This window comes from Mustela putorius, unplaced genomic scaffold, assembly GCF_011764305.1.
Source record: "Mustela putorius furo isolate JIRA1106 unplaced genomic scaffold, ASM1176430v1.1 tig00000596_pilon_pilon_pilon, whole genome shotgun sequence".
In the NCBI taxonomy this organism is placed as follows: domain Eukaryota; kingdom Metazoa; phylum Chordata; class Mammalia; order Carnivora; family Mustelidae; genus Mustela; species Mustela putorius.
In genome coordinates, this window is record NW_025421428.1 from 10,007,581 (window position 1) to 10,029,785 (window position 22,205).

The following is a 22,205-nucleotide window of genomic DNA, read 5'->3' on the forward strand; positions in this document are numbered from 1 at the left end:
CGTTCACTGGTGGCCTTCTGTGACCTCACACTGTATAGCGTCGGGAAGATGGAAGCTCCCTGGGGCACCCTGTTCTTTGAAACTTGGCCCTGGGAGCCTCTGGCCCGCCCGGACAGTCTCGTGGACCCTGAATCTGGGGCTTAATCAGCCACCTCCCTCCTTTGGTCAGAATTAGAATCGTTTTTAAAACCCCAATCTGGTCACGATCTCTTAGCATCCCAGCTTCGTGTCTGAGGGGGCATCTGACTGCATCTCTTCCATGGCTGTCACACCCTAGAATGTGGCTCCCCTCCTCAGGAACCTGCAGGAGACTTCCAGGGATTTCTGGGGGGCAGCGCTCTATTTGTCAGCCGCTCCCTGCTAAGGTCTCCCCAGGGGGCAGATGCCAGGGGTGTACAGAGCAGCCTTCTCCCCAGTGGCTGTGGAGGGGACATGCTGTCAGGCCCGTGGGCCCTCTGATGTCCCATAGAGCAACTTCAGCTCGGTTCCTCAGGTACCCCTTGAGGACTGAGGGCCTAGTTTGAGTGAGGGACCAGGTCCTAGCCTGGCTGGGCCGGAGGAGCCACATGAGAAAGGGTCCTAGCCTGGGAGCAGGCTGGGTGGGGCTCGCCCCTGGCCCCCCAATTGGCCCGGGGCAGGTGGTGCCCCACCTGGGGTGGCAGCGTCCTGTCTCTGAAGCAGGAGAAAGACTGCCTCCCCTCCCCGGCTCCCAGGGCCACTTAGGAAAAGGTGGCCAATAGCAGATAGGTTTCATTTCCCTGAAAAAAGAGATTTAAAAAAAAAGGTTCCAAGACAGCAGGCACTGTAACCTGGGGATAGTTAGGTTTGAGCTCACAAGCCGGCCCTCCCGCCTCACTGTGCTTCTGTGTTCAGGTCCTGCATGGTGGAAGAATCTGGGACTCTGGAATCCCAGCTCGAAGCTACCAAGGTAAGGTCCCCTTGTTTAAAGTCCGGCAGGAAGGAGGCTGGGTGGGTGCGCTTTCTCCCTTTACATGAAGCAGCGCAGAACCCCATCATTTTAGAGAGCGCCTTTTGCTTCTGACAGTTGCCACGTGGTGTCTTACCCAAAAAGAATGAGGACACCTTGGTTCTCAGTGTACGGTTTCCTCCGCGGTCTGCCCCTGCTGGTCCCTCCGTGGACCAAGGCTGCCGAATTTCCCCTCGTGCCGCCCCACACCGCCCCATAGACCTTGGGCCGGGAGGGCTCTTGAACAGGCTCTTGAGCCTGGTGACTGAGGCGAGAGCCCCTGCCCCTACACCCTCCCTCCCCTGCCCGTAGCGCAAGCACCAGGAGATTCGAGCCATGAGGAGTCAGCTCAAGAAGATTGAGGACCTCGGGGCAGCCATGGAGGAGGCCCTGATCCTGGACAACAAGTACACGGAGCACAGCACCGTGGGCCTGGCGCAGCAGTGGGACCAGCTCGACCAGCTGGGCATGCGCATGCAGCACAACCTGGAGCAGCAGATCCAGGCCAGGTGCGCGCCCCCAGGTCCCCCCAGCGTCCGGCACTCGCTCTGCTGGGATCCCGCAGACTTTGCCACCTGCTCACTCCGTCCTGTTCTTCTAGGAACACAACTGGAGTGACCGAGGAGGCCCTCAAAGAATTCAGCATGATGTTTAAGTGAGTACGGCCTCCCTGGGGGTGGGGTGGCAGGCCTGGCCCTGGGGCCCGTGCTGAGCAGCGCTCTGTCCGGCAGACACTTCGACAAGGACAAGTCGGGCAGGCTGAACCACCAGGAGTTCAAGTCCTGCCTGCGCTCCCTGGGTTATGACCTGCCCATGGTGGAGGAAGGGGAGCCTGACCCCGAGTTCGAGGCGATCCTCGACACCGTGGATCCAAACAGGTGAGCTGGAGGGAAGGTAGCAGAGGTGGCTGTGCCTGTGGCTCTTCCTGGCTCACTGTGTTTGCCCCTCTCCAGGGACGGCCACGTCTCCCTGCAAGAGTACATGGCCTTCATGATCAGCCGTGAAACCGAGAATGTCAAATCCAGCGAGGAGATCGAGAGCGCCTTCCGGGCCCTGAGCTCCGAGGGAAAGCCCTACGTGACCAAGGAGGAGCTGTACCAGGTCTGGGGCTCTGCTTCCCTGCCCTGGAGGTGGAGATTTCCTCTGAGAGTAAAGCCCAAGGTTGCCCCGGGGCCAGAACCCTCCAAATTCACAGACCTCCCTGTGGAGCGCTCTGTTGGGCGCGGGGGTTTCATCCCTCTTTCCTGCTGACCCCGCCCCCCGCCCCGCCCCCCGCGTCCGCGAACACGCTGTGGCCTCTGAGCACGGCTCTCCCTGACGCCGGGCCCGGGGTTCCTGCTGTCCCCCACGCCCCGACCAACCCCCTGGGGGGCAGCCGGGCTGCGCTGACGGGCGGCCTCCTCCCTCCAGAACCTGACTCGGGAACAAGCCGACTACTGCGTCTCCCACATGAAGCCCTACGTGGACGGCAAGGGCCGCGAACTCCCCACCGCCTTCGACTACGTGGAGTTCACCCGCTCGCTCTTCGTGAACTGACCCGCCCCGCCCCCGCCCCGCCTGGCCCGCGCTGCTTGCCCTGCCGTTGCCTCGCTGCATGTCACCTCCTCTCTGTGCTGCTCAAGTACGTCCAGTGTCACTCCACTGTAAGCTCACGTCCGCTTAGCTTGGGGATAAGACTTAGAACGGGTGCTTCACTAAGCCGCTTCGGGTCAGAGGCACTCGCCCTTTGCCGTGGGGACCCAGACTCCCGTCAGGAAGCCAGCTGCCCCATTCCGACTCGAGCAGTCTACGCAGCCGGCTCGCTCCCTTCTTGTTCTCCCCCTTCATGTTGTTTCCATGTAAAAGACAAATAAATGATTCTCCCCAGAGATTGGAGATGTCTTCATTCAGCTTCCATGAGAGCTCCGCACAGCGCGGCACAGGTGTGGCCTCGCCAGACCTCCCCCCCCCCCCCCGCAGGGCCCTGCTGTCCTTGCGCTGTCCTCAGGTGGCCACCTCAGCTGCCAGCTGCTCCAAGTCCTCGGTCTCCCGGGGCCCTTGTTCTGTGAACTCGGTGCTCAGCTGCCACACCTTTACCGTGCCCTTGGCATCGCCTGCGGCCAGGAGCTGAGTCTGCTGGCGATTAAATTCCAGACAGTAGACCGGGCTTTCATCCTGAGTTTGCTTGATCGAAACTGTGGGTCTCTGGGAGCTTTTCTGGAGGTCAAATAGCTGCACGTCACCTGCGCAGAGAGAGATGCGTGGGGGCAAGCGTCTGCCCCTCCTCCCAAGTCCCCTGCGTACCCAGGGAGGAGAAACTCCGACAGGCCGCAGCACGAAGTAAAGCTACCGGCTGGTCCGGCAATCCCCGCACCTGCGCTCTCTCCCCAGCTCAATTCCAGATCTGTGCGGGGCTGCTAGGGCGGTAGTGGATGGGAGTCTGGCGTCCTTCCTACCTTCCCCAGAAGCAGCTGCAAACACCAGGGGGCGCACCGGCGACCAGCGCGCGGCAAACAGATACTTGTGGGACAGCTGCAGGGAGGCCAGGGGCCGGGTCTGCAACATGGAGTACAGGTGGATATGGCCGTCGGTCCCCGCGCTCAGGAAGAGATTCCTAGACAGGAAGCAGGGGAGGAGTGCTGAATGCCCTGGTCCGCTGGGCCTCCCTGGACCTCCCCAAACCAGGGATCCCCTTAGGGAGCAAGGGGCTGATGCCCTGGAGCCAACCACCAGCACTCTGGGCACGAGAGCGCCCATGGGGAAGACCTGAGCCGGAAACGGACTACAGGCCCTTCCCATGGTTCTGCGGGACCGCCTCGCCCCGCCCCTCGCCTACGCCAGGGACACTGGGGCCTTCCCTACCTGTGGAAGGGGGAGCAGCTCACGGAGTAGATGGGACCGCCGTGGGGAGAGAAGGTCAGCTGTGCCGGGGCCCGCAGGGGCACAGAGCTAGGCATCCGGGTGAGGGCCGCCTCTTCCGCTGCCAGTGAACACTGGAGTGGGAAGCCGCCTTCCGTGCCCAGGACAAAAAGGCTAGGGTCAAAGCTGGAGAAGGCCACCGCCGTGGCACCGATCTCAGTCTCTCCCCGGGGAAGCTGTGGAGAAATGAACGCCAGGGCAGAGTCGAGAGAATCCCACAGTGTCCCAAAAGAGCCCAGTCCCTCGAGTGGGCACCGGGGCCCAAGGAGATCAACCGGCAGGTCCTCCACTGGCAGTGTGGGAGCCTGCGTCCCCTGCCCCGGCCCACCCAGGGCTCCTCACGGAGGCCTTGCAGGGTCCAGGGGCAACTGGGCCCCAAGTACCTTCTTTAGTTTGGTGTTCTTCGGGAGCTGCTGCACAACCAGGGCGAAGCCCTCCGTAAGCTGCAGCCGGCCCGCCCCGACCCCCTGCCAGAGCAGCACCTTCCCGTCCGTGGCCACGCTCAGCACCTGGAAGCGGTGGCTGTGCCGGGGCTCAGGCAGCCAAACCACCTGGGGCCGCGGGATGCAGAACTGAGGTCAGGAAAGCGCTGCTTGCTCCCCAGCCTGCTCCTACCTCCCAGCAAGACCAACAGTCATCCCCCATTCCCACCCACCCCTTCTAGGAAAATAAGGAGAATTCTAGGGGAGGCCAGGAGCCACCTCACACACCAGGGGGCAGTCCCGAGGGTTCTGAGCTGTCCCTGAGCCCAGGCAGGCCAGGACAGCTGGGAACCTCTAGTGGCAGCTTGGGGGGGGGGGGTGCAGCTGGGAATGGCCCAGGGTCCTGTGGGTGGCTCCTGCCAGGGGCGGGATGTGACTCATGCCCTGGGAGCTCTGAGAATGCTGAAGGCGGCTGTCCAACTGCCAACTGCCTGTGCCGAGCGGGCACCCTCTGTCCTGCCTGGCCTCCAGGAGCAGGCCTGTGACAGCCCAGCCCAGCCCAGCCCAGCCTCGCAAGAAGGGGATAGTGTCTCCTGGACCCACACAGCAGCCCACTGCTCTGACCTGGTACACGGGGTCTGTGTGTGTGTCATCTGTCAGGCCCGTTCTCCAGAGCAGCGGGTCCTCGGGGTGGCTCATGTCCCATACCAGCACCTCACCACTGTACAGCCCACCTGTGGGACCAAGCAGGCCCAGGCAGGAACTGACCCACATCCAGCCCCCTCCCGCTTCCTGGCCAAGTGCCAGCCCTTCAGAGCCACGGAGCCAGGACGTGGAGCCACTTCCCCAAAACTACCTTGAGGAGGGAAAGTCCTGGTCCTCCGCACACCCCCCACACACCCAGGATGCTTCTCCCGTAGCAGGCTGATCTCCCCACCCCAGCATCCTGCTGTTCCCTCCAGCACAACCCCCTTTCCCAACACATGGGGCTCCTATCATCGCTGGCAGTTCCCCAAGGGTGCTCACGTCGCCCCGCCTCTGGTCCTGACCTGGCCGTGCCCTTCCATGGCCCACACCCCATGGCCCACAGCCCATGCATGGCCCGCCAGACACGGCGATGACCTGCCTCCTCCGCCTCCCAGCTCCACACCAGCCATCCTCGGCATCGTCACCTGAGCTCAGGGATCAGAGCCCCCCCCCGTCTCCCCTCCCCCCTCAGCAGACCTGCCTTGGCTGTGCCCAGGGGCTGACGGCCCAGTGGAGAGCTCACCTCCGGCCCTCCTCCCCGGGTTAGAAGCGAAGCAGGCTGAAGGCTTACCGGCGATGTAGGATGGCTGTGCTGGGTGGAAGGCCAGGCACATGACAGCACTGGGCACCTCCACCACCGCCGACGGCTGCTGGGGGTTTAGGCCTCGCCTGTCCAGGTTCCAGGCACACACGAAGGACTTGAGCGTGCTCCAGTCCCCGTCGTCCAACCTGCACAGGGACAAGCCTGAGCTGGCTCTGCCTTGAGGCCGGGGCCTCCTCCCCACCTTGTTCCTATCACCTGACCCACCGTCCTCCCCAAGCAACCCCGAACAGATGAGCCACAGTTTCCCCATCACACCCAGACTGTACTGGGTACTGAAGTGGCACAGGCATCTCCATGGCACCCCAGGGGCACAACCTCTAGAAAAGGGTACCCGGAAACCAAGGATGGGTGCACCCAGTGGCAGGGTGGGGGAACCACGACCCATCAGGAGGCAGCTCACGGAGCAGCGGCGGCAGGCCCAGGCTCACTGCCCTGTGCGGACAGACAGGTGGGCACCAGGACTCCTCACCTGAAACCCTTCCCTCCTCTGCTCCTACCAGACAACCTGGTGCCCAGGCAGCCTTGAGAATAAAAATACTCCCAGAATGGCCAGGCTCTGGCCAACCCTTCACCACACAGACAGGAAAAAAGAGGTGTTAGACCTCTTAGACCAGGGTCTGAGGGCCTCCCAGTGCCCGATGCAGCCACCACGGCAGCCACTCACCGGCCATAGGCACAGGCCACCACAGACCCAGTGGTATTCCAGGAGACACTGGTCACGTGCAGACCCTCCCCTTGGGCTGGGGGGTAGCCCAGGGTGTGTAAACAGGTCACCTGCAAGAGATAGACCATCCCCAACCCTGAGCCCAGAGCCACCCAACGGGCGGTCTCATAGTCACCTTAAAAAAAAAAAAAAAGATACACAGCCTTGGAACACCCAAGCCACCCAGGTCCACTGCCCAGTGCTGGAGGGAAATCTGGAGGCTTCACCCAAACATACTCCTCAAAGGATACTTCCAAAAACCCAGAAGAAAGGATCTTCCAAACCGAGACAAACGCCAGGTTGTGGATCAGAGTCAGACCCTGTTCTACACACCACTTCAAAAGCTTTGGCTTCTGGGGTGCCTGAGTGGTGCAGTTGATTAAATGTCCTACTGGTGGTTTTGGCTCAGGCTGTGAGCCTGAGCCCCGTGTCAGACTCAGTGCTGAGTGGAGCCTGTTTAAGATTCTCCCTCCCCCGGGGCGCCTGGGTGGCTCAGTGGGTTAAAGCCTCTGCCTTCAGCTCAGGTCATGATCCCAGGATCCTGGGATCGAGCCCCACATCAGGCTCTCTGCTAGGCGGGGAGACTGCTTCCTCCTCTCTCTCTGCCTGCCTCTCTGCCTACTTGTGATCTCTATCTGTCAAACAAATAAATAAAATCTTAAAAAAAAAAAAAAAGATTCTCCCCGCCCTCTGCCCCTCCACCCCCTCAAAAAAAAAAAAAAAGAAAGAAAGAAAGAAAGAAAAAGCTTTGACTTCTGGAACTGGATGGTAGTGATAGCTGTACAATGTGACTATACTCAGTGCCACAGGGCTTTACATGTAAAGGCCTGGCATCTTCTTTCTCAGCCCAGGGCCGGCCGGCACAGCACATGAGAAGGCTGGCCATGCGGGCCGCTGTGAGCCCTCAGCCCAAGGTTTCTGGGCTGGGATCTGCAGCACAGACCAGAACTTCTATGAAAAGCTGCATACTCCCGACCTCGTGACTCCACAGGAGGAAACTATCCAACGGAAAAAACTTAATACGTGTAAAAAGCTGTACGGTGGGAACCCTCACGCGCCGCTGGCAAGAACACAGAATGGCACGGCCGCCATGGGGAAACAGTCTGGTGGATCTTCAAAAGGTCAAACAGAGAGGCACCCTATGACCCAGCAATTCTGCTCCGAGGTCCACACCCAGAGAACTGAAAACCACGTTTATCCAAAAACTTGTACACGGGTGTCACAGCCAAGATGCCCACCAGCCGATCGATGGGGCACACCCCCCACGCAGGAAGGACTACCGAGCCACAGGGAGGAAAGAGCTGCGGGCACACGCCACAGCCAGTCACCGAGACGGCTTCGTGCAGGATCCCACGCACGGGAAATGTCTACAACGGATACCGTACAGATAGAAAGATGAGTAGCTGCTAGGGATTTGGGGGGAAATGGGGAGTGACTGCTAGTGGGTATGGACTTTCTTCTTGAGGGCAATGAAAGTGTTCTAAAATTGTACCAGTGGGGCGCCTGGGGGGCTCCTTTGGCTCGGGTCATAATCCCGGACTCCTGGGATCGAGCCCCGCATCGGGCTCCCTGCTCAGCGGGAAGCCTGCTTCTCCCCCTGCCTGCTTGTGCTCTCTCTCACGATCTCTCTCTCTCCCTCTATCTCAAATAAATAAAATCTTTAAAAAATAAAAATAAAGTTGTGCCAGTGTTGTACAACTCTAGGAACAAAAAATCTTACTGCACTGTACACTACTTTTTTTAAGATTTTATCTATTTATATGACAGAGTGAGAGAGTACGAGCAGGGGGAGCAGCAGAGGCAGAGAGCGAAGCTGGCTCCCCGCTAAGCAGGGAGTCTGATGCAGGACTCGATCCCAGGACCTTGGGATCATGACCTGAGCTAAAAGGCAGACAGACGCTTAACTGACTGAGCCACCCAAGTGCACCTACACTTCACTTTTTTAAAAAAGATTTTTGTATTTATATTTGAGAGAGAAAGAGCATGCACACGAGAGAGGGGTAGGTAAAGAGGGAGAGGGAGGGGAGACTCCCCACTGACCAGGGAGCCTAATGCGGGGCTCAGTCCCAGGACCTGGAGATCATGACCTGAGCTGAAGGCAGAGGTTTAACCATCTGAGCCACCCAGGTGCCCTTGAACTGTACACTTTAAATGGGTGAATTATATGGGATGTGAATGATATTTCAATAAATCTGTTATTTACAACCAAGTCATATAAGGGTGCCTGGCTGGCTCAGACAGCAGAGTATGCAACTCTTGGTTTCACGTTTATGAGTTTGAGCCCCACATCTGGGGTAGAGATTACTTAAAAATAAATTAATTTAAAAAAAAGAAAGAAAGAAAGAAAGGAAAAAGAAAAGCTGTGCAGTGGGGAGGAGGTGCAGGGAACTCAAGAAAACCTCCAGGGAGGGTCACGCTGCATTCAGTTTCCTGATCTGGGTTCTGGTTCCACAAGGGTTTTCACTTTGAAAAGCCACAGGCCTGAAGTGGCAAGATGTGTGCCTTTTTCTGTCATGTTCCACCAAAGTTTACATTAGAAATAAACCGCATATACTATTCGTCATGACACTACTTATAACTGCAACAACCAGTACAACCGGGATGTGAAGATGAGACAACAAAGTGGGAGAAGCTGGAGACGACGGGGCCACCGCACTGTCACCGCGACGGACGCAGAACAGCACAAGGGGTAAACAGACGTGTGTGGAGAATACACCTTAGGAAACCTGGCACAGGGGCGCCTGGGTGGCTCAGTGGGTTAAAGCATCTGCCTTCGGCTCTGGTTATGATCCCGGGGTCCTGAGACCAAGCCCCACATCAGGCTCTCTGCTCAGCAGGGAGCCTGCTTCCCTCTCCCTCTCTGCCTCTCTGCCTACTTGTGATCTCTGTCAAATAAATAAAATCTTAAAAAAAAAAAAAAAGAAAGAAAGAAACCTGGCACAAAAAAATACAGTGTGCGGATAAAACATTCAGAGATTTTAAAAGGACAAGCATGAAGTCTCTGTAGCCACCTGACAACACAAAACAGGCTTTGCTCCCGAACAGAAAAGACCCCGAGATCGGTCACAGTGACACACAGCTGTCCACACACAAGTGCAAAGCCAGAGGAAGGAAGCAACAGAGCCAGAAGATCAGAAGTCCCGTGGGAGCCCCTGTCTCTCATCTCTGATTTCTAAGCATTCCCCAAGGTTGTCAGATTGTTTTTGGAAATCTGAAATCAGGGTTTCTCTCTGAGCACGGCGTCCCAGCCTTTCCGGAGCGGCTACAACAGTGCGAAGGAGAGCGATGAAATGTCAAGGCCAACACCTTGACAAGCAGGAGAAGAGAGAAAAACCCCATATCAGCCAAAACCATAATTTTACTATGAGGAAATCAACAAAAAGCTGATGCAAAAGAAGAAGTGAGAGAGAGATTCGCTGACATTGTTAATCTAACAGCAAACTTGGAACCGCTAAGATATGAGGCCAACAGGGTAACGCGCCCCACTGCCACTCAGAGGGGCCCGGTTTCCCGCCTGTCCACACGTTTCCGGAAGAGACCGAGTCCCACAAGAGCATCAGATAAAGGATGGCACGTCTATGCAGTGGGATGCAGCCTGGGGCACCTTTATAGGAACTGACGTGGAGAGCCCTGGCAAGTGAGAAAAGTCATAAAGAAAATGTACAGTGCTTTTTTTTGTTTGAAATGTCCTGGGGATGGGCACCTGGGTGGCTCAGTGGTTAAGCGTCTGCCTTCAGCTCAGGTCATGATCCCAAGGTCCTGGGATGGAGCCACGAGTCCAGCTCCCTGCTCAGCGGGGAGCCTGCTTCTCCCTCTCCCTCTGCCATTCCCCCTGCTTGCGCTCTGTCAAATAAATAATAAATAAAATCCTTTAAAAAAAAGTTCTTAATGACACTAGTAACATGGTGTGTGTTAGTGTAGCACAGGGAGGAGTTAAAGGCCCAGGAACAGGAGTTCCCTCCCGCTGTCTACATGGTACAGGCTTGGTGTTTCTGTACTGCCCGGATTTGTTACAATGAACACATATTGTTTCTGCAGTCAGAAAACAGATATTTTGTAAAGGGGAGAGAGAAATATACACTCAGACCAAAGTAATCCATAGAAATGAGTAAAAGCACCTCTAATAATAAAAAGAAGTTTAACCTCTCTAAATGCAACTGTAAAGTTGGGGAGGTGGGTGCGTGCATGGGCCTCGGCAGGGGAAGAGCGGGCTGGGCTCTCACTGATCACTGAGCCCTTCCCTCTCGCAGCTTTCCTGAGCCTCAGGGACCGCCCACTTGGGTGTGGCATCCACGCCCGCTCTTCAGAGGGATTTTGAGGATTTCCCTGGAACAAACCGACTCTCCCTTGCCTTTCACTGACTTGGGGGTAAGTGGGCAGAGGAGGAGGAGCAGCTAGAGCAGGGCTTATGACCTCTGAATACATAGTTACTCACCTCTGTTTCCCAAGGAAGAAAGCATCGTATAAAAAGCTTGGCCCGGAACTCCAAGGCTCTGCAGCCGGTCCGTCAAGGGCACACAGCACGGAGCAAGCGCCCTGTCCGCAGGGGAGGCTGAGGCCCAGCGCAGAGCCAAAGCCAAGAGCCCCTCCCATTCATTCGGAGGCTTCCTCATCTCAAAGGCTGGGCTGTCTGTGCAGCTGGTCACCTGAGTTTACAGGGTGACAGCTCTGAACTGAGCCCTGGAGACACGGAAGTCACTAGAGCACGGTAGTGAAACCAGACCAGGGCTCATGTCCCAGCTTAGCCCGTGAAGCTGTGTGACCACAGATAAGTCACTTAGCCTCTCTGGGCCTCCTGTATAAAATGGCGATCATCCTAGTACTGCCTCCTGCAGTCATGCTGAATGAGATGGCACAGAGAGCCCTCAGTGTGTGCTGCCTGGGGAGACACAGCCAAGCAGTGGGGAGAATTCAGTCCAGAGTCAGATTCCCCCGGTTCAAACCCTCCCTCTACTGCTAACTAGCTCCGTGTGACCCTGGAAAAGTCACTTCAGCTGGAAGTCTCCCACCTGTACCTCTCAGTACCTCCCAGCTGTAAATGGAGATAACCACGCCTACTTCTTGACAGCAAGGAAGTCCTTTTTTTTTTTTTTTTTTAAGATTTTAATTATCTGTCAGAGAAAGAAAGCACGCGCAGCAGGGGGAATGGCAGGCAGAAGGAGAAGCAAGCTCCTCACTGAGAAAGGAGCCTGACGTGGGACTCGATCCCAGGATTCTGGGATCATGACTGTAGCTGAAGCAGATGCTTAACCGACTAAACAACCCACAGGTCCCTCTCTTTTTTTTTTTAATACTTTGTTTATTGAGAGAGTGTAAGAGAGAGAGAGAGAGAGAGCACCCACAAGTAGGGGGTAGGGGCAGAGGGAGAGGGAGAAGCAGGCTCCCCACTGAGCCGGGAGCCCAATGCAGGGCTTGATCCCAGGACCCCGAGATGATGACCTGAGCCAAAGGCAGACAGTTAACCAACTGAGCCACCCAGGGGCCCCTGAGGACTTACTCTTATAAAATTATCCACCTGCAGAATGTTAGAGCCCAGTGAACTCTGTTAGTATTACTACTATTATCAGTATCTGGGTGGCCTAAAAGAAGGACTGAAAACAGGGCCAAGGCGCGAGCTGGAGCAGAGGAGGGGCGCGTCCCAGGCCGCACCGGCCCATTCCCTACCGTTGGCTGCTGCTCAGTCCAGTTCACCTCGAAGCCATCAAAAGCATGGCTCTGCCAGTTCTTGTTCAGCTCCCGAATAACCATGGCCTCCACCCTCCGAAGAAAGGCTGCGAGCCGGGGGTCATCGTGCAGGGACACGGACGGCGCGCTGACTGGCACGGGGGCCTCCGTCTGCACCTCAGCATCCACGTGCTTCCGGGTCTGGGCCGCCTTCTCAGCAGTGGCAATGCTCGCTGTCTGGCAACTTTTCTGCAGAAGATCACAGCCCAGCAGTCAACACGCAGCCTCACCTGCCCACACACTCCCCTCCCATGCTGCTGCTGACCCTCAGGTCACCCTGTCCACCCCTCTGGTCACCCTGTCCGCCCCAGCATGTCCCTTTCCTCTTGGCCCATCTTCCAAAGGACGAGCCCAATCCATGTGCCAAGGGTGGAGATGAGCCTTCAACCTTCCTATGTGCCCTGGGTCACACTGAGAGGTCCAGGGGCAGCCAACATGACCCAGTAAGAGCCTGACCCAGGACCTCTGGTGACATAATGACACTATTTGGAGCAGATGCAGGAATATTTTTTTTTTTTTTTTTAAGGAGTGCCCTTTTGAAGAACCTGATAATAATCGTGTCGTATTAGAGCCAGCAGTGGTCACCTAAGCCAGCACACAGAAGCATGTCAAACCTGGCCACCAGCAGAATGGCCCACAGCTTCTCCCTCCCTTAGCAGGCGCTGTCCAAGATGCCCCCGTCATCAAAGGAAGTGAGGGCGTCTGTGATGAGCTAGTTGGTGGAAGGCAGGCTTCTCCCCAGCTGCCCCTTTTCCCCACCCCACCATCTGCCGCCAATCCTTCGTCCCCTGCTTAGCTGGGCACAGGGACAGACAACAGATCAGCCTCTTTCTTACATGGACATGACCCATCATTTACCAAGTGAGGGGCCATCTAGCGTACGTCGTGGTCTCACAAGAGGCTCTGTTCCCGCGGCCCCTCACCAAGCACCTGAACACAAAGGGCAACGATGAGGCCCAGCCCCCTGTGCCCCGTACTCAGGCCTGGGGGACAGCAATGGGCAGCAGGCCAGCACTAGCAAGCCCAAAGGAAGGGAGCTGGCCCTACTGAGGGGCGGCCCTTGCGAGAACATGAAATGCCCATCCCCACATTCCCCTTCCATTCCACAAAATTCTCTTTATCTACCACCAGTTAAACTGTAAGTTCCTCCAGCTTCAGAACCCTTCTGATGCCTCTTTATAGCCCCGGCTTTTTGCATGGGATTTGGCACATAAGCCCATTTATGCTATACACTACATGTACACACACACGCACACACACACACCCAGAACACTGTATTATATATACATATATGCCATATGTAACATATATTACATGCGATTTATATGTATCTCCATTTTGCTACACACACACACACACTATTTACTGAGCATCCACTTGCCAGGCACTGTCCAGGTACTACTGACACAGCAGCAAACAAAATGTGCACAATTCCTGTGCCTAAGGACGTTCTACGGGGGTCGGGGCTCCACAAACAAGAAAAACTACCAATGACGCTAAGTGCAGCAGAGGCGTGGGAGAAGAAGGGAGCCGCTGGGGAGGCCTCTGGGCACACAGCACTTGCGCTGAGGTGCCAAGGACAAGCGGAGAGCGGCAGGAGAGGGGCCTGCAGCAGGGATGGGGACCAGCGGGGAGGCGAGACCAAAACCCGCCGGTAGAGGAGGCCCCACATTCAGAGGCTGGAGAGCTGGCGGCGCGCCCGGCCACAGTGGGTGAGGAGGGCGGCACGCGAGCAAGGGCTAGGCCCGGAGGGGTCTGAGAGCCAGGACAGTGGGGCTTTCCCTCTGGGTGTGAGCCGCAGGGTGGCCGCAAGCAGGGCCACGCCTCTCCGGCTGCTCAAGGAGACGTGAGGAGCAGAGAGCAGGTGTGACCACCAGGGAATGTGATGGCAGGTTCTGGGAGAAGAGAGCGCAGAAGCGGTTCTGGCGGCCTCCTCTAGACGGAGATGCCTCCCTCCCGACTGCATGGGAGCGGCCACAAGGCTCGAGGCTCGGAGAGCATCCAGCAGAGACACGACCTGAAACCATAGCACTGGAGGGCTGCCCCAGTGCCGGCGGAGTGTGCACACTGAGGAATTCATGGATGGGCTCGGGGGCCAGAAAGAATACAGGCTGAGCCAAATTCTAAGATGGTGGGAGAAAAGCAAAGTTCCAGAAGCCACAATGATGGTAAGAGTGTCGGTCACTAAGCACTCACTCACGCAGTCTCCCCAGAGCTCTAGCCCCATCTTATCCACGCTCACAACCACCCTATAGAGAAAATCCTATTTCTGCATTACTGCTGTTGGCGCCGAGGCACAGAGAAGTAACTCACCCAAGGTCACACAGCACAGAGGTGAGTGCAAGTTCAAGTGCAAGTGCAAGTTCAAGTGGAACTTGAATCCAGGTAGTCTGACCTGTGACACCAACCTGTCTCAGCCATGGTTTCTCTCCCAAACAGTCCAGCGTCCTGGCCACTGATCGCATCAGATGAATGCAGAAAAATGCTTCTAAAAGAATGTTACCCCAGTGTCCTAACATAAGACAAAAATGGCCACAAGAGACACATAGCTGTCACCTTTCCCGCTATCTCTATTAATATTTCCTTGCTGCTTGCTTATTCAGGCAAACGACAAATGTCAAAAAACACTAGGGAAAATTTAGGGAGAAAAAAACTTAAAAAACCAAGGATAATGCACCCGCAATTTTTTTTTTTTTTCTGTGAACTGGCAGGAAACCACCATGACTCTCTTTTCCCTCGGGGACTCCAATGTAGGTTCCCATGGTTCATGATCCAAGTATCTGGTCTGATCCTGACCAGACCCAGATCGTCTGGGGTTGGAGCCCCAAAGCCCCAGAAAGGAAGGGCTCGCTCAAGGCTACCCCGTATATATTGGTGCCTTCCGTGCCAGGCAGTGTGTGGCTGGGCTGAGACTCCCGTCTGAGATGTCAGGGAAGGGGTCAGGGCCCAGTGGGCTCTTTGCTTCTTAGGCCTCAGCAAGGCCCGGAAGGAGAGGAAGGAGAGTGTCGGGGATGCTGGGCTGCAGCCTGCCTCCCACACCCGCCTCCCACACCCCGGAGGCACAGGTGTGGCAGGGGAAATGCGGAGGTAGGGGGAGGAGCTGGGGCCAAACTTTAATCGCACTAGGAGTTGTGGACCAGGGAAACACCAACTCCCAAATCAAGACTCCCAGGCTCCGTGCTCTGGAGTCTGAAGCCCCTGCAACCTCCAGCGGAGAGGAAGGCAGTGAGACTCAGGAAGCAGAGCCTAGGATGAGTGCCTAACTCTCCTGCCAAGCCACAAAATGTGCCCCCAACACCAGGACTACAGCTTCTGACTAGATGGGAAGTGAACACTACTCTGCTGGGCCAACTGAGCTCTCAGGGAAACTCATGACAGAGACAAAGATTTCACAAGTCAGACAGCACAGGCCCAGAACTGAAACCTGGAAACTCTGGGCCCTGACACTCAGCCAGTGCCACCATGTGACCAGAAGACAAGTAGAGACAGGCCTCAGGGAATGCATGGCAACAGCAGAGCCCCCAAAGCCTCCTGGATTCCTCAGGACCAGCCACACCTCCATGAGGGACCCAGGAGACCCCTGCATCCTGAAAGAAGTTCCTGGTCTGGGCCAGTTTCTGTCACTTGCTATCACACTAACCCCTAGGAAGGCTCCCTAACCCCCAGACCACCACCCCTCAAGGCCTCATTTCTGAAATAATGGGTCTCTGGCTGGCATTTAGGATGGATCGATCAATTTCAGGAACACTCATCATGACAGAGGAAATGGCCCCACTGGGTCTGGTGACCCACCCCAGGCTCCGAGAGGTGTGTTGACAGAATACTGGGCTTTGCCCTGCCTTCAGGGTCAAAGACTGACCAGTGCCAGTGTAACTGCGCCGATGTGTGACTCAGTCATTCAGAAACTGGCCAGCTAGAGAAATCCATCCAGGGGATATCAATATGGGGCAGGCCAACTTCAAAGTCCTAAGTAGAACAGTCATTTTCTTATTTAAAATATACATTCTAGGGCGCCTGGGTGGCTCAGTGGGTTAAGCCGCTGCCTTCGGCTCAGGTCATGATCTCAGGGTCCTGGGATCAAGGCCCGCATCGGGCTCTCTGCTCAGCGGGGAGCCTGCTTCCCTCTCTCTCTCTGCCTGCCTCTCTGTCTACTTGTGATCTCTCTCTGTCAAATAAATAAAATCTTAAAAAATAAATAAATAATAAAATATACATTCTAGGGGCAGCTGGCTGCCTCAGTCAGTAGAGCATGTGACTCTTGATCTCAGGTCATGAGTTCAAGCCCCCCACTGGGTGTAGAGATGGAAAGATAGGCGCACTGAGTGGCTCAGTCTGCGAAGCATCTGTCTCTTGATCTCAGCTCAGGTCATGATCTCAGGGCCACGAAATCAAGCCCCCCATCTAGCTCAATCCCAGACATGGAGCCTGCTTCACATTCTCTCGCTCCCTCTACCCCTCCCCCTCCTCTCTCCCTCTCAAGAAAAAAAAGAGACAAATAAAATATATACATCTCCTTTTTTTTTTTTTTTAAGATTTTATTTATTTATTTGACACCGAGATCACAAGTAGGCAGAGAGGCAGGCAGAGAGAGGAGGAAGCAGGCTCCCTGACGAGCAGAGAGCCCGATGCGGGGCTCGATCCCAGGACCTTGAGATCATGACCTGAGCCGAAAGCAGAGGCTTTAACCCACTGAGCCACCCAGGCGCCCCTATATATACCTCCTTGACTTTAGGATGTATTGATTATAAAACATTCCAATTATTTAATAGTTCTTCGGGGGAAACTATATTAAATACACAAGTCATTTGTGAGACACACCAAATTTTAAGATCTGTTACAAAGGCTGGGGGTGGGCGTGTGTCCTCTGAGGAAATACATCACCATAGAAAGAATGTGTCTCTGAAGGTCTGGGGAAATGCCGTGAGAGACGAGCCCCCATTACTCCCCTGGGTAGTAGCCACCACCAGCTAATACCAGAAACATACCACTTCTGGCTTCTGGCTTCATCCTCCCAGTCAGCCTGAGCCAGCACACCTGACTCCAGAGTTGAAAGGAACCTCAAAGACCATTCTAGACCTGCATTCTCAATGGGCAGGCCCCAAAGTCACCTGGAAGCTTGCGAAAACACAAGCTGCCACCTCCTGGAGCGGGGCTGAGTGTGCTGTGCTAACAAGCCCCCAGGTGATGTGGATGCTGGGGGGGGGGCGTTACTGAGACCCCACATTGGGCCTCACCCCTTTGGATGCTTCCCAGGGCCACCGCCCAAGGCCCGTCACCTCCCCCTACCCCCATCCACACCGTGCTCACGTTCCCCGCCTTTCTGACTATCTCCACTACTCCGGGTCCTGGGCTTCACCTAGGGTCATGGCTCATCCCGAGGCAGAGGGATGCTCTCAAGCCTACCTGAGGGGCGCTGCTGGGCACCTGCAGGGTGAGTGCTTGTCACTATCACCTCGCCACTCCTCAGGCTGCCGTCGCCCCAAAGGCCTCCTTTCTTCCTCCTCATCGGGGCCCACACACCTGAGGAGAAGGCAGGTGTGATGGCAGCGGAGAGGACCCCGGCCTAGGTCAGCAGCTCCCCGTGCACATGCTGCAACGCCCACGCGCCAGCCCCGCCTCGATCTGCCCCCAGCGTCAGGCACAATCCGCCAGGCACAATCCGCCGCTAATGAGCAGACAAAGCTGGGGCGGGAATGTCTTGGGTGTGATGCTGAGTGGGTTTCATGATGCGGCTTGGACAACCGTCCCAGGCGGCCTCTACAAGGGCGGAGTAACTGAGCCAGGAACCCGTGTCAAGGCACAACCTCCTGTTCAGGTGAACTTGCCTCTTGAGTCTATCAGGGCAACAAACAGCTTTTCAAACGACAACGTGGAGCCGCGGCTCGGCCACGTGCAGAGGACAGCAGCAGACATTTCCACAGAAGCTGGGAGCCGCCGAGGGGCTAGACCCCTTTGAGCTGCAGTTACTGCAGACCATTTTGGTGTCATTTTAGCCTCTTAATCTCTTCTCGTGCTCTTTAAAAAAAAAAAAATGAATAAATCTAATGTCAACACTGTCTAGCAAACTCAAAAGCAGAGAACCACAGACTGAATTCTCCTTGAAAATCAGTAAGAGGCCAGACCCCAGTTAAAAACAAACACCTTCCAGCAGGGGGTGACAAACGCTACAGAAGCCACCAAGGCCACGAAGTAGCAGCCTGTCAGGGAAGAAGAGCCCGTGGGAAGGCAGCGAATTTAATTCAAAGCAGGAGAGGAGAGATGTCCCCTGTGTGGGATGACAGCACACGGGAAAATTATTCAATCCAGTATTTCCTGGTTGCCTTCAGGAAGTGCAAAAGTACACAAGACTAACTTCCCTGTCCTCTGGGAGCCCACAGTCCAAGGAAGACAGATCTGAATGTCCAAAATGCATCCCACAGATGAGAAAGTTCTGAAACTAGATAGTGGTGAGTGGTGGCACCATGTGAGTGAACTTGACGCTGCTCAACTGTACACTTAAAAACAGTAAAATTTCTATTATGTGTCTCTTGCCACAATTTTATTTATTAAGTAATCTCTATGCCCAACATGGAGCTCAAACTCAAGACCCTGAGATCAAGAGTCACAGGCTCTACGCTGACCCGGCCAGGCGCCCCACCACAATTTTTTAAAAAAGGAAAAAAAAAAACACCCCACATTTTCCTAGGATCAGAATTGGGCTTCAGAGAGGTAATGCTGTTGGAAAGTAGGATGCATTCAATGGATGGTCTCAAATTTTGCTACCTATTAGAATGACCTGGGAAGCTTTAATAAAAGCAGATTCCCACATCACAACACTTACAATTAAGCCAGAATTGCTGACGGTAGGACCCAGACATCCATATTTTTCAAGGGTCCCAGGACATTCCAGTGTCGGTCAAGTTCGAGAAACAGCGGATGAGAAAGGAGGGCTAATAACGCACCCTCCCTCATCTCAGGCAGCTGCCCAGGTGCCTGACACCCCCAGACCATCTACCTGAGCAGCCCCAGGCTTTCAAACTGCTTTCTCACTCACAGTCTCATTTAACCCCTCAGGAAGTGTTCTCATAAGGACCCACTTTGAAGAAGAAGAGATCGTGTGACTGGCCCAAAGCCCTAAAGAGTGTGTGCACTCCGGTCTCGAACCAAAGCTCGGGACACTATCCCATATTGGAATATGACAGGAAAACTCAAGGAAGGCCAAAGACCATTAGTATTAAAACAGAAAAGGGGCACCTGGCTCATGAGCTCGAGCCCCACGCTAGTGTAGAGATTACTTAAAGAGTAAAATCTTTAAAAATATATATTAAAAAGGGGAGTTTGGGTGGCTTAGTTGGTTCGGTGTCTGACTCTTGGTTTCCAATCAGGTCATGATCTCATGATCGGGTTGTGGGATCAGGCCCCCCACTCAGTGGGGAGTCTGCTGGGGATTCTCTCTCCCTCTACCCCTCCCTCCACAATGCACTCTCTCTAGAATAAACAATCTTTTTTTTTTTTTTAAGATTTTATTTATTTATTTGACAGAGAGAAATCACAAGTAGATGGAGAAGCAGGCAGAGAAAGAGAGACAGAAGCAGGCTCCCTGCTGAGCAGAGAGCCCAATGCGGGGCTCGATCCCAGGACCCTGAGATCATGACCTGAGCCGAAGGCAGCCACCCAGGCGCCCCTAGAATAAACAATCTTTAAAAAAAAAATTTTTTTAGAGGCGCCTGGGTGGCTCCGTGGGTTAAGCCTCTGCCTTAGGCTCAGGTCATGATCCCGGGGTCTTGGGATCGAGCCCCACATCGATCTCTCTGCTCAGTAGGGAGCCTGCTTCCTCCTCTCTCTCTCTGCCTGCCTCTCTGCCTACTTGTGATCTCTCTATCAAATAAATAAATAAATTTTTTTAAATTATATATTAAAAAAAGAAAAAGCAATTTACCTCCTTCTTCCGACCCCTGCAACATTCTTATAACTTAATCAAACATCTCCTTCAATAAGACAAGAGATGCTAGTCCAGGGAAACCACCCTCACAGATGAAAGCTTTTTACTTGAAATTTGTTCTTAGAATCCTACAGGTAAAAACTATAGTCACAAGAAAATGAACCTGCCTCCATTTCATTCTCTGTAAGAAGAAAAAAAGTTAGACTCAATCAGTGGTTTCCGATCTGAAGTCTTCTAGAATCTGGGTCTTTGGCAAACAAGAGCTATTTCAAGTGCTCTTCAAAGCCAGGAACTGTGAAGTATACTTTTACCTGTGATAAGAATGGACAGATCTAACTAAAACATCCACTTGGCTTTGCATCAGAACCATTTCTAGGCAGCATGTAAGTGGGGAGAGCTTTGAAGCCACATCAAATCCTGGCTTGAGACCCGCAAGCAGACTGTTGGCCTGAGGCAAGGAACCTATCTTCCAGAGTAAGACTTCATGGAAAGCTCGTCGGTGCTGGTGAGGAGCTAAGCTCTGCAGGTCTGGCCACTCTGGTGGCAAACTAAGTTTTCTCTTCTGGTAAAGGCATAGCACCTTACAGTGCCCCCCATTTCCACCGAGGAAAAGCCAATGTCCTTACAATGATCTGCAAGACCCTACCTGACCTGCCTCTGCTTACCCACTCTGACTTCAATTGGGATCATTTCCCCTTCTCTCATTTCACGCCAGCCTGGCTGCCTCCTCAAACACGCAAGATCTGCTCCAACCACTGGGCCTTTGCACTCGCAGTTTGCCCCGCGGGGCTGCTCTACCTACCACTCCTCTGATGTCACCTTCTCAATGAGGCCCCCCACCCCCTCACTCTCCAACCCAGACCCTCCAGGCCCTCACCCTTCTTTTGCGTTCGTCCGGGGCACTCCTCACCTCCTAAGAACAACACAGATTTTACTTATTGCCTAAATTGCCTATGGCCCGTGCCCTGCAAACGACCCCACATCGGCTCCAGGAGGGAAGAGCTCTGAGCACACAGCAGGCCCTCAGAGTCTGCACAAAGTCCCCAGAGGAGAAAACCCGACGCCCAGGAGCCCTGCCCCTCACTTCTCACAAAACCTCGCTGTGTGCGCTTTTGTTGACGCTCCTAGAAAAACTGGCGTATCTCGACCTTGAAATGCAATCTGGTCTTGTTTGTTTTTTTTTTTAAGAAAAGTTAGTTTGAAATGCCCCGAAACGGCGGTTCGCACAAAATCCTGCAAAACACGGGGTCTTCAGGACTCTTAAGGAAAAACCCCTTCTGTGGTTGCACAGAGAGTCTGAGGAAACGCACGAGAATCCCGCCAGGGTTAGCGTCTGCGGGTGAAAATACAAAACAAACCGGCGGCACGCCAGAACTCGGCCCGGACACCGCGCGCGGACCCTCGCCCTCCGGCCCCCGTCGCCCGCAGCCGGGCCGGCGCTCTCACCGTCTCCCGGCGGATGCCCTGGACGCCCCTCCACTGCGAGGGCACAGACGCCACGCCCAGGGTCTCGTCCTGCAGGGGCGCCGGCCGCCCGGGCCCCTCGGCGCTCAGAGCCCCTCCCGTCGCCAGCGCCTCAGCTCCCGCACTTCCCGCCGGGCCGAGCTGCCCGAGCTGCGAGCGGGTTGCCATGGAAATAGCCCCGCCCTGTCGCGACTGCGCACTGCGACGTGACCTCGCCCATGCGCGCCTAAAGCGGAAGACAGGGAAGGTGAGGGTATCCCCACCATTTTTTAATTGGTCAGACGGCATCCTCCAAGACCTGGGAGTACGCGATAAATTATTATTTGGGGCCAGCATGAGACAAGCCTGGCCAGCTATGGATACTTCATCCCAGTAGGGGCACACTTGGGCATGACTGGCTACCCCTGGGTTGGGGAGGAAAGTGCGGAAGTACGGCTCCGTGCCAGGCTCAAAGATGGCGCTGAATGGCCAGCTGCAGAAGCGAGGACGGGAGGCTGTGAGGACGCAAGGCTGCAACAGCGGCGGGCTGACGAGTTGTGGGGCTTATGGGGCTTGGGGGTTGCAGGGCCCACTGAGAAGTTGGGTGCTCCCCAGGGGAGCGGGCTCCGGTTGGTGGCCACCTCGAGTCCAAGTGCTTGCCCTCTGATCCTCAAGTCTCTACCGCGATAAAATGATTATTTAAAATATGCATCTGCGGAGGTAGAGTTTGATTGGATAACTGAAAGGCCAAATAAGGTCGAATATAGAAAAATGCT

At 55.1% G+C, this 22,205-nt stretch overlaps 2 protein-coding genes across 17 annotated transcripts in view; one reads left to right on the forward strand and one right to left on the reverse strand.

Annotated features, from left to right (window-relative positions):
* The window catches only part of SPTAN1 (spectrin alpha, non-erythrocytic 1), a 61,157-nt gene extending 58,322 nt beyond the window's left edge, over positions 1-2,835 (forward strand). For all 16 annotated transcript variants that reach the window (XM_045082530.1, XM_045082526.1, XM_045082528.1 and 13 more), the window contains 6 exons: positions 874-928; positions 1,280-1,476; positions 1,569-1,622; positions 1,699-1,845; positions 1,921-2,068; positions 2,378-2,835. In XM_045082530.1, coding sequence (XP_044938465.1) covers positions 874-928; positions 1,280-1,476; positions 1,569-1,622; positions 1,699-1,845; positions 1,921-2,068; positions 2,378-2,503 — 727 coding nt within the window. In that variant the 3' untranslated portion in view covers positions 2,504-2,835. The remainder of the gene's footprint in view (positions 1-873; positions 929-1,279; positions 1,477-1,568; positions 1,623-1,698; positions 1,846-1,920; positions 2,069-2,377) is intronic.
* On the reverse strand, positions 2,834-21,633 carry DYNC2I2 (dynein 2 intermediate chain 2). The gene is made up of 9 exons (XM_004757169.3): positions 21,433-21,633; positions 12,006-12,254; positions 6,303-6,412; positions 5,606-5,763; positions 4,912-5,021; positions 4,249-4,416; positions 3,809-4,041; positions 3,403-3,560; positions 2,834-3,189 (listed from the first exon to the last, which is right to left on the reverse strand). The coding sequence occupies exons 1-9, from the start codon at positions 21,616-21,618 to the stop codon at positions 2,951-2,953; spliced, it is 1,611 nt and encodes a 536-aa protein (XP_004757226.1). The 5' UTR covers positions 21,619-21,633; the 3' UTR covers positions 2,834-2,950.
* Positions 21,634-22,205: the final 572 nt, after the last annotated feature.

Bases quoted from the DNA above. Each gene is read 5' to 3' on its own strand.
- DYNC2I2 (XM_004757169.3), bottom strand. From the start codon at position 21,618: ATGGCAACCCGCTCGCAGCTCGGGCAGCTCGGCCCGGCGGGAAGTGCG. The intron at 5,022-5,605 runs GTAAGCCTTCAG...TTGGTCCCACAG, and splicing joins ACAGCCATCCTACATCGCCG to GTGGGCTGTACAGTGGTGAG. The intron at 3,561-3,808 runs GTAGGGAAGGCC...CTTCCTGTCTAG, and splicing joins AGCTGCTCCCCCTTCCACAG to GAATCTCTTCCTGAGCGCGG.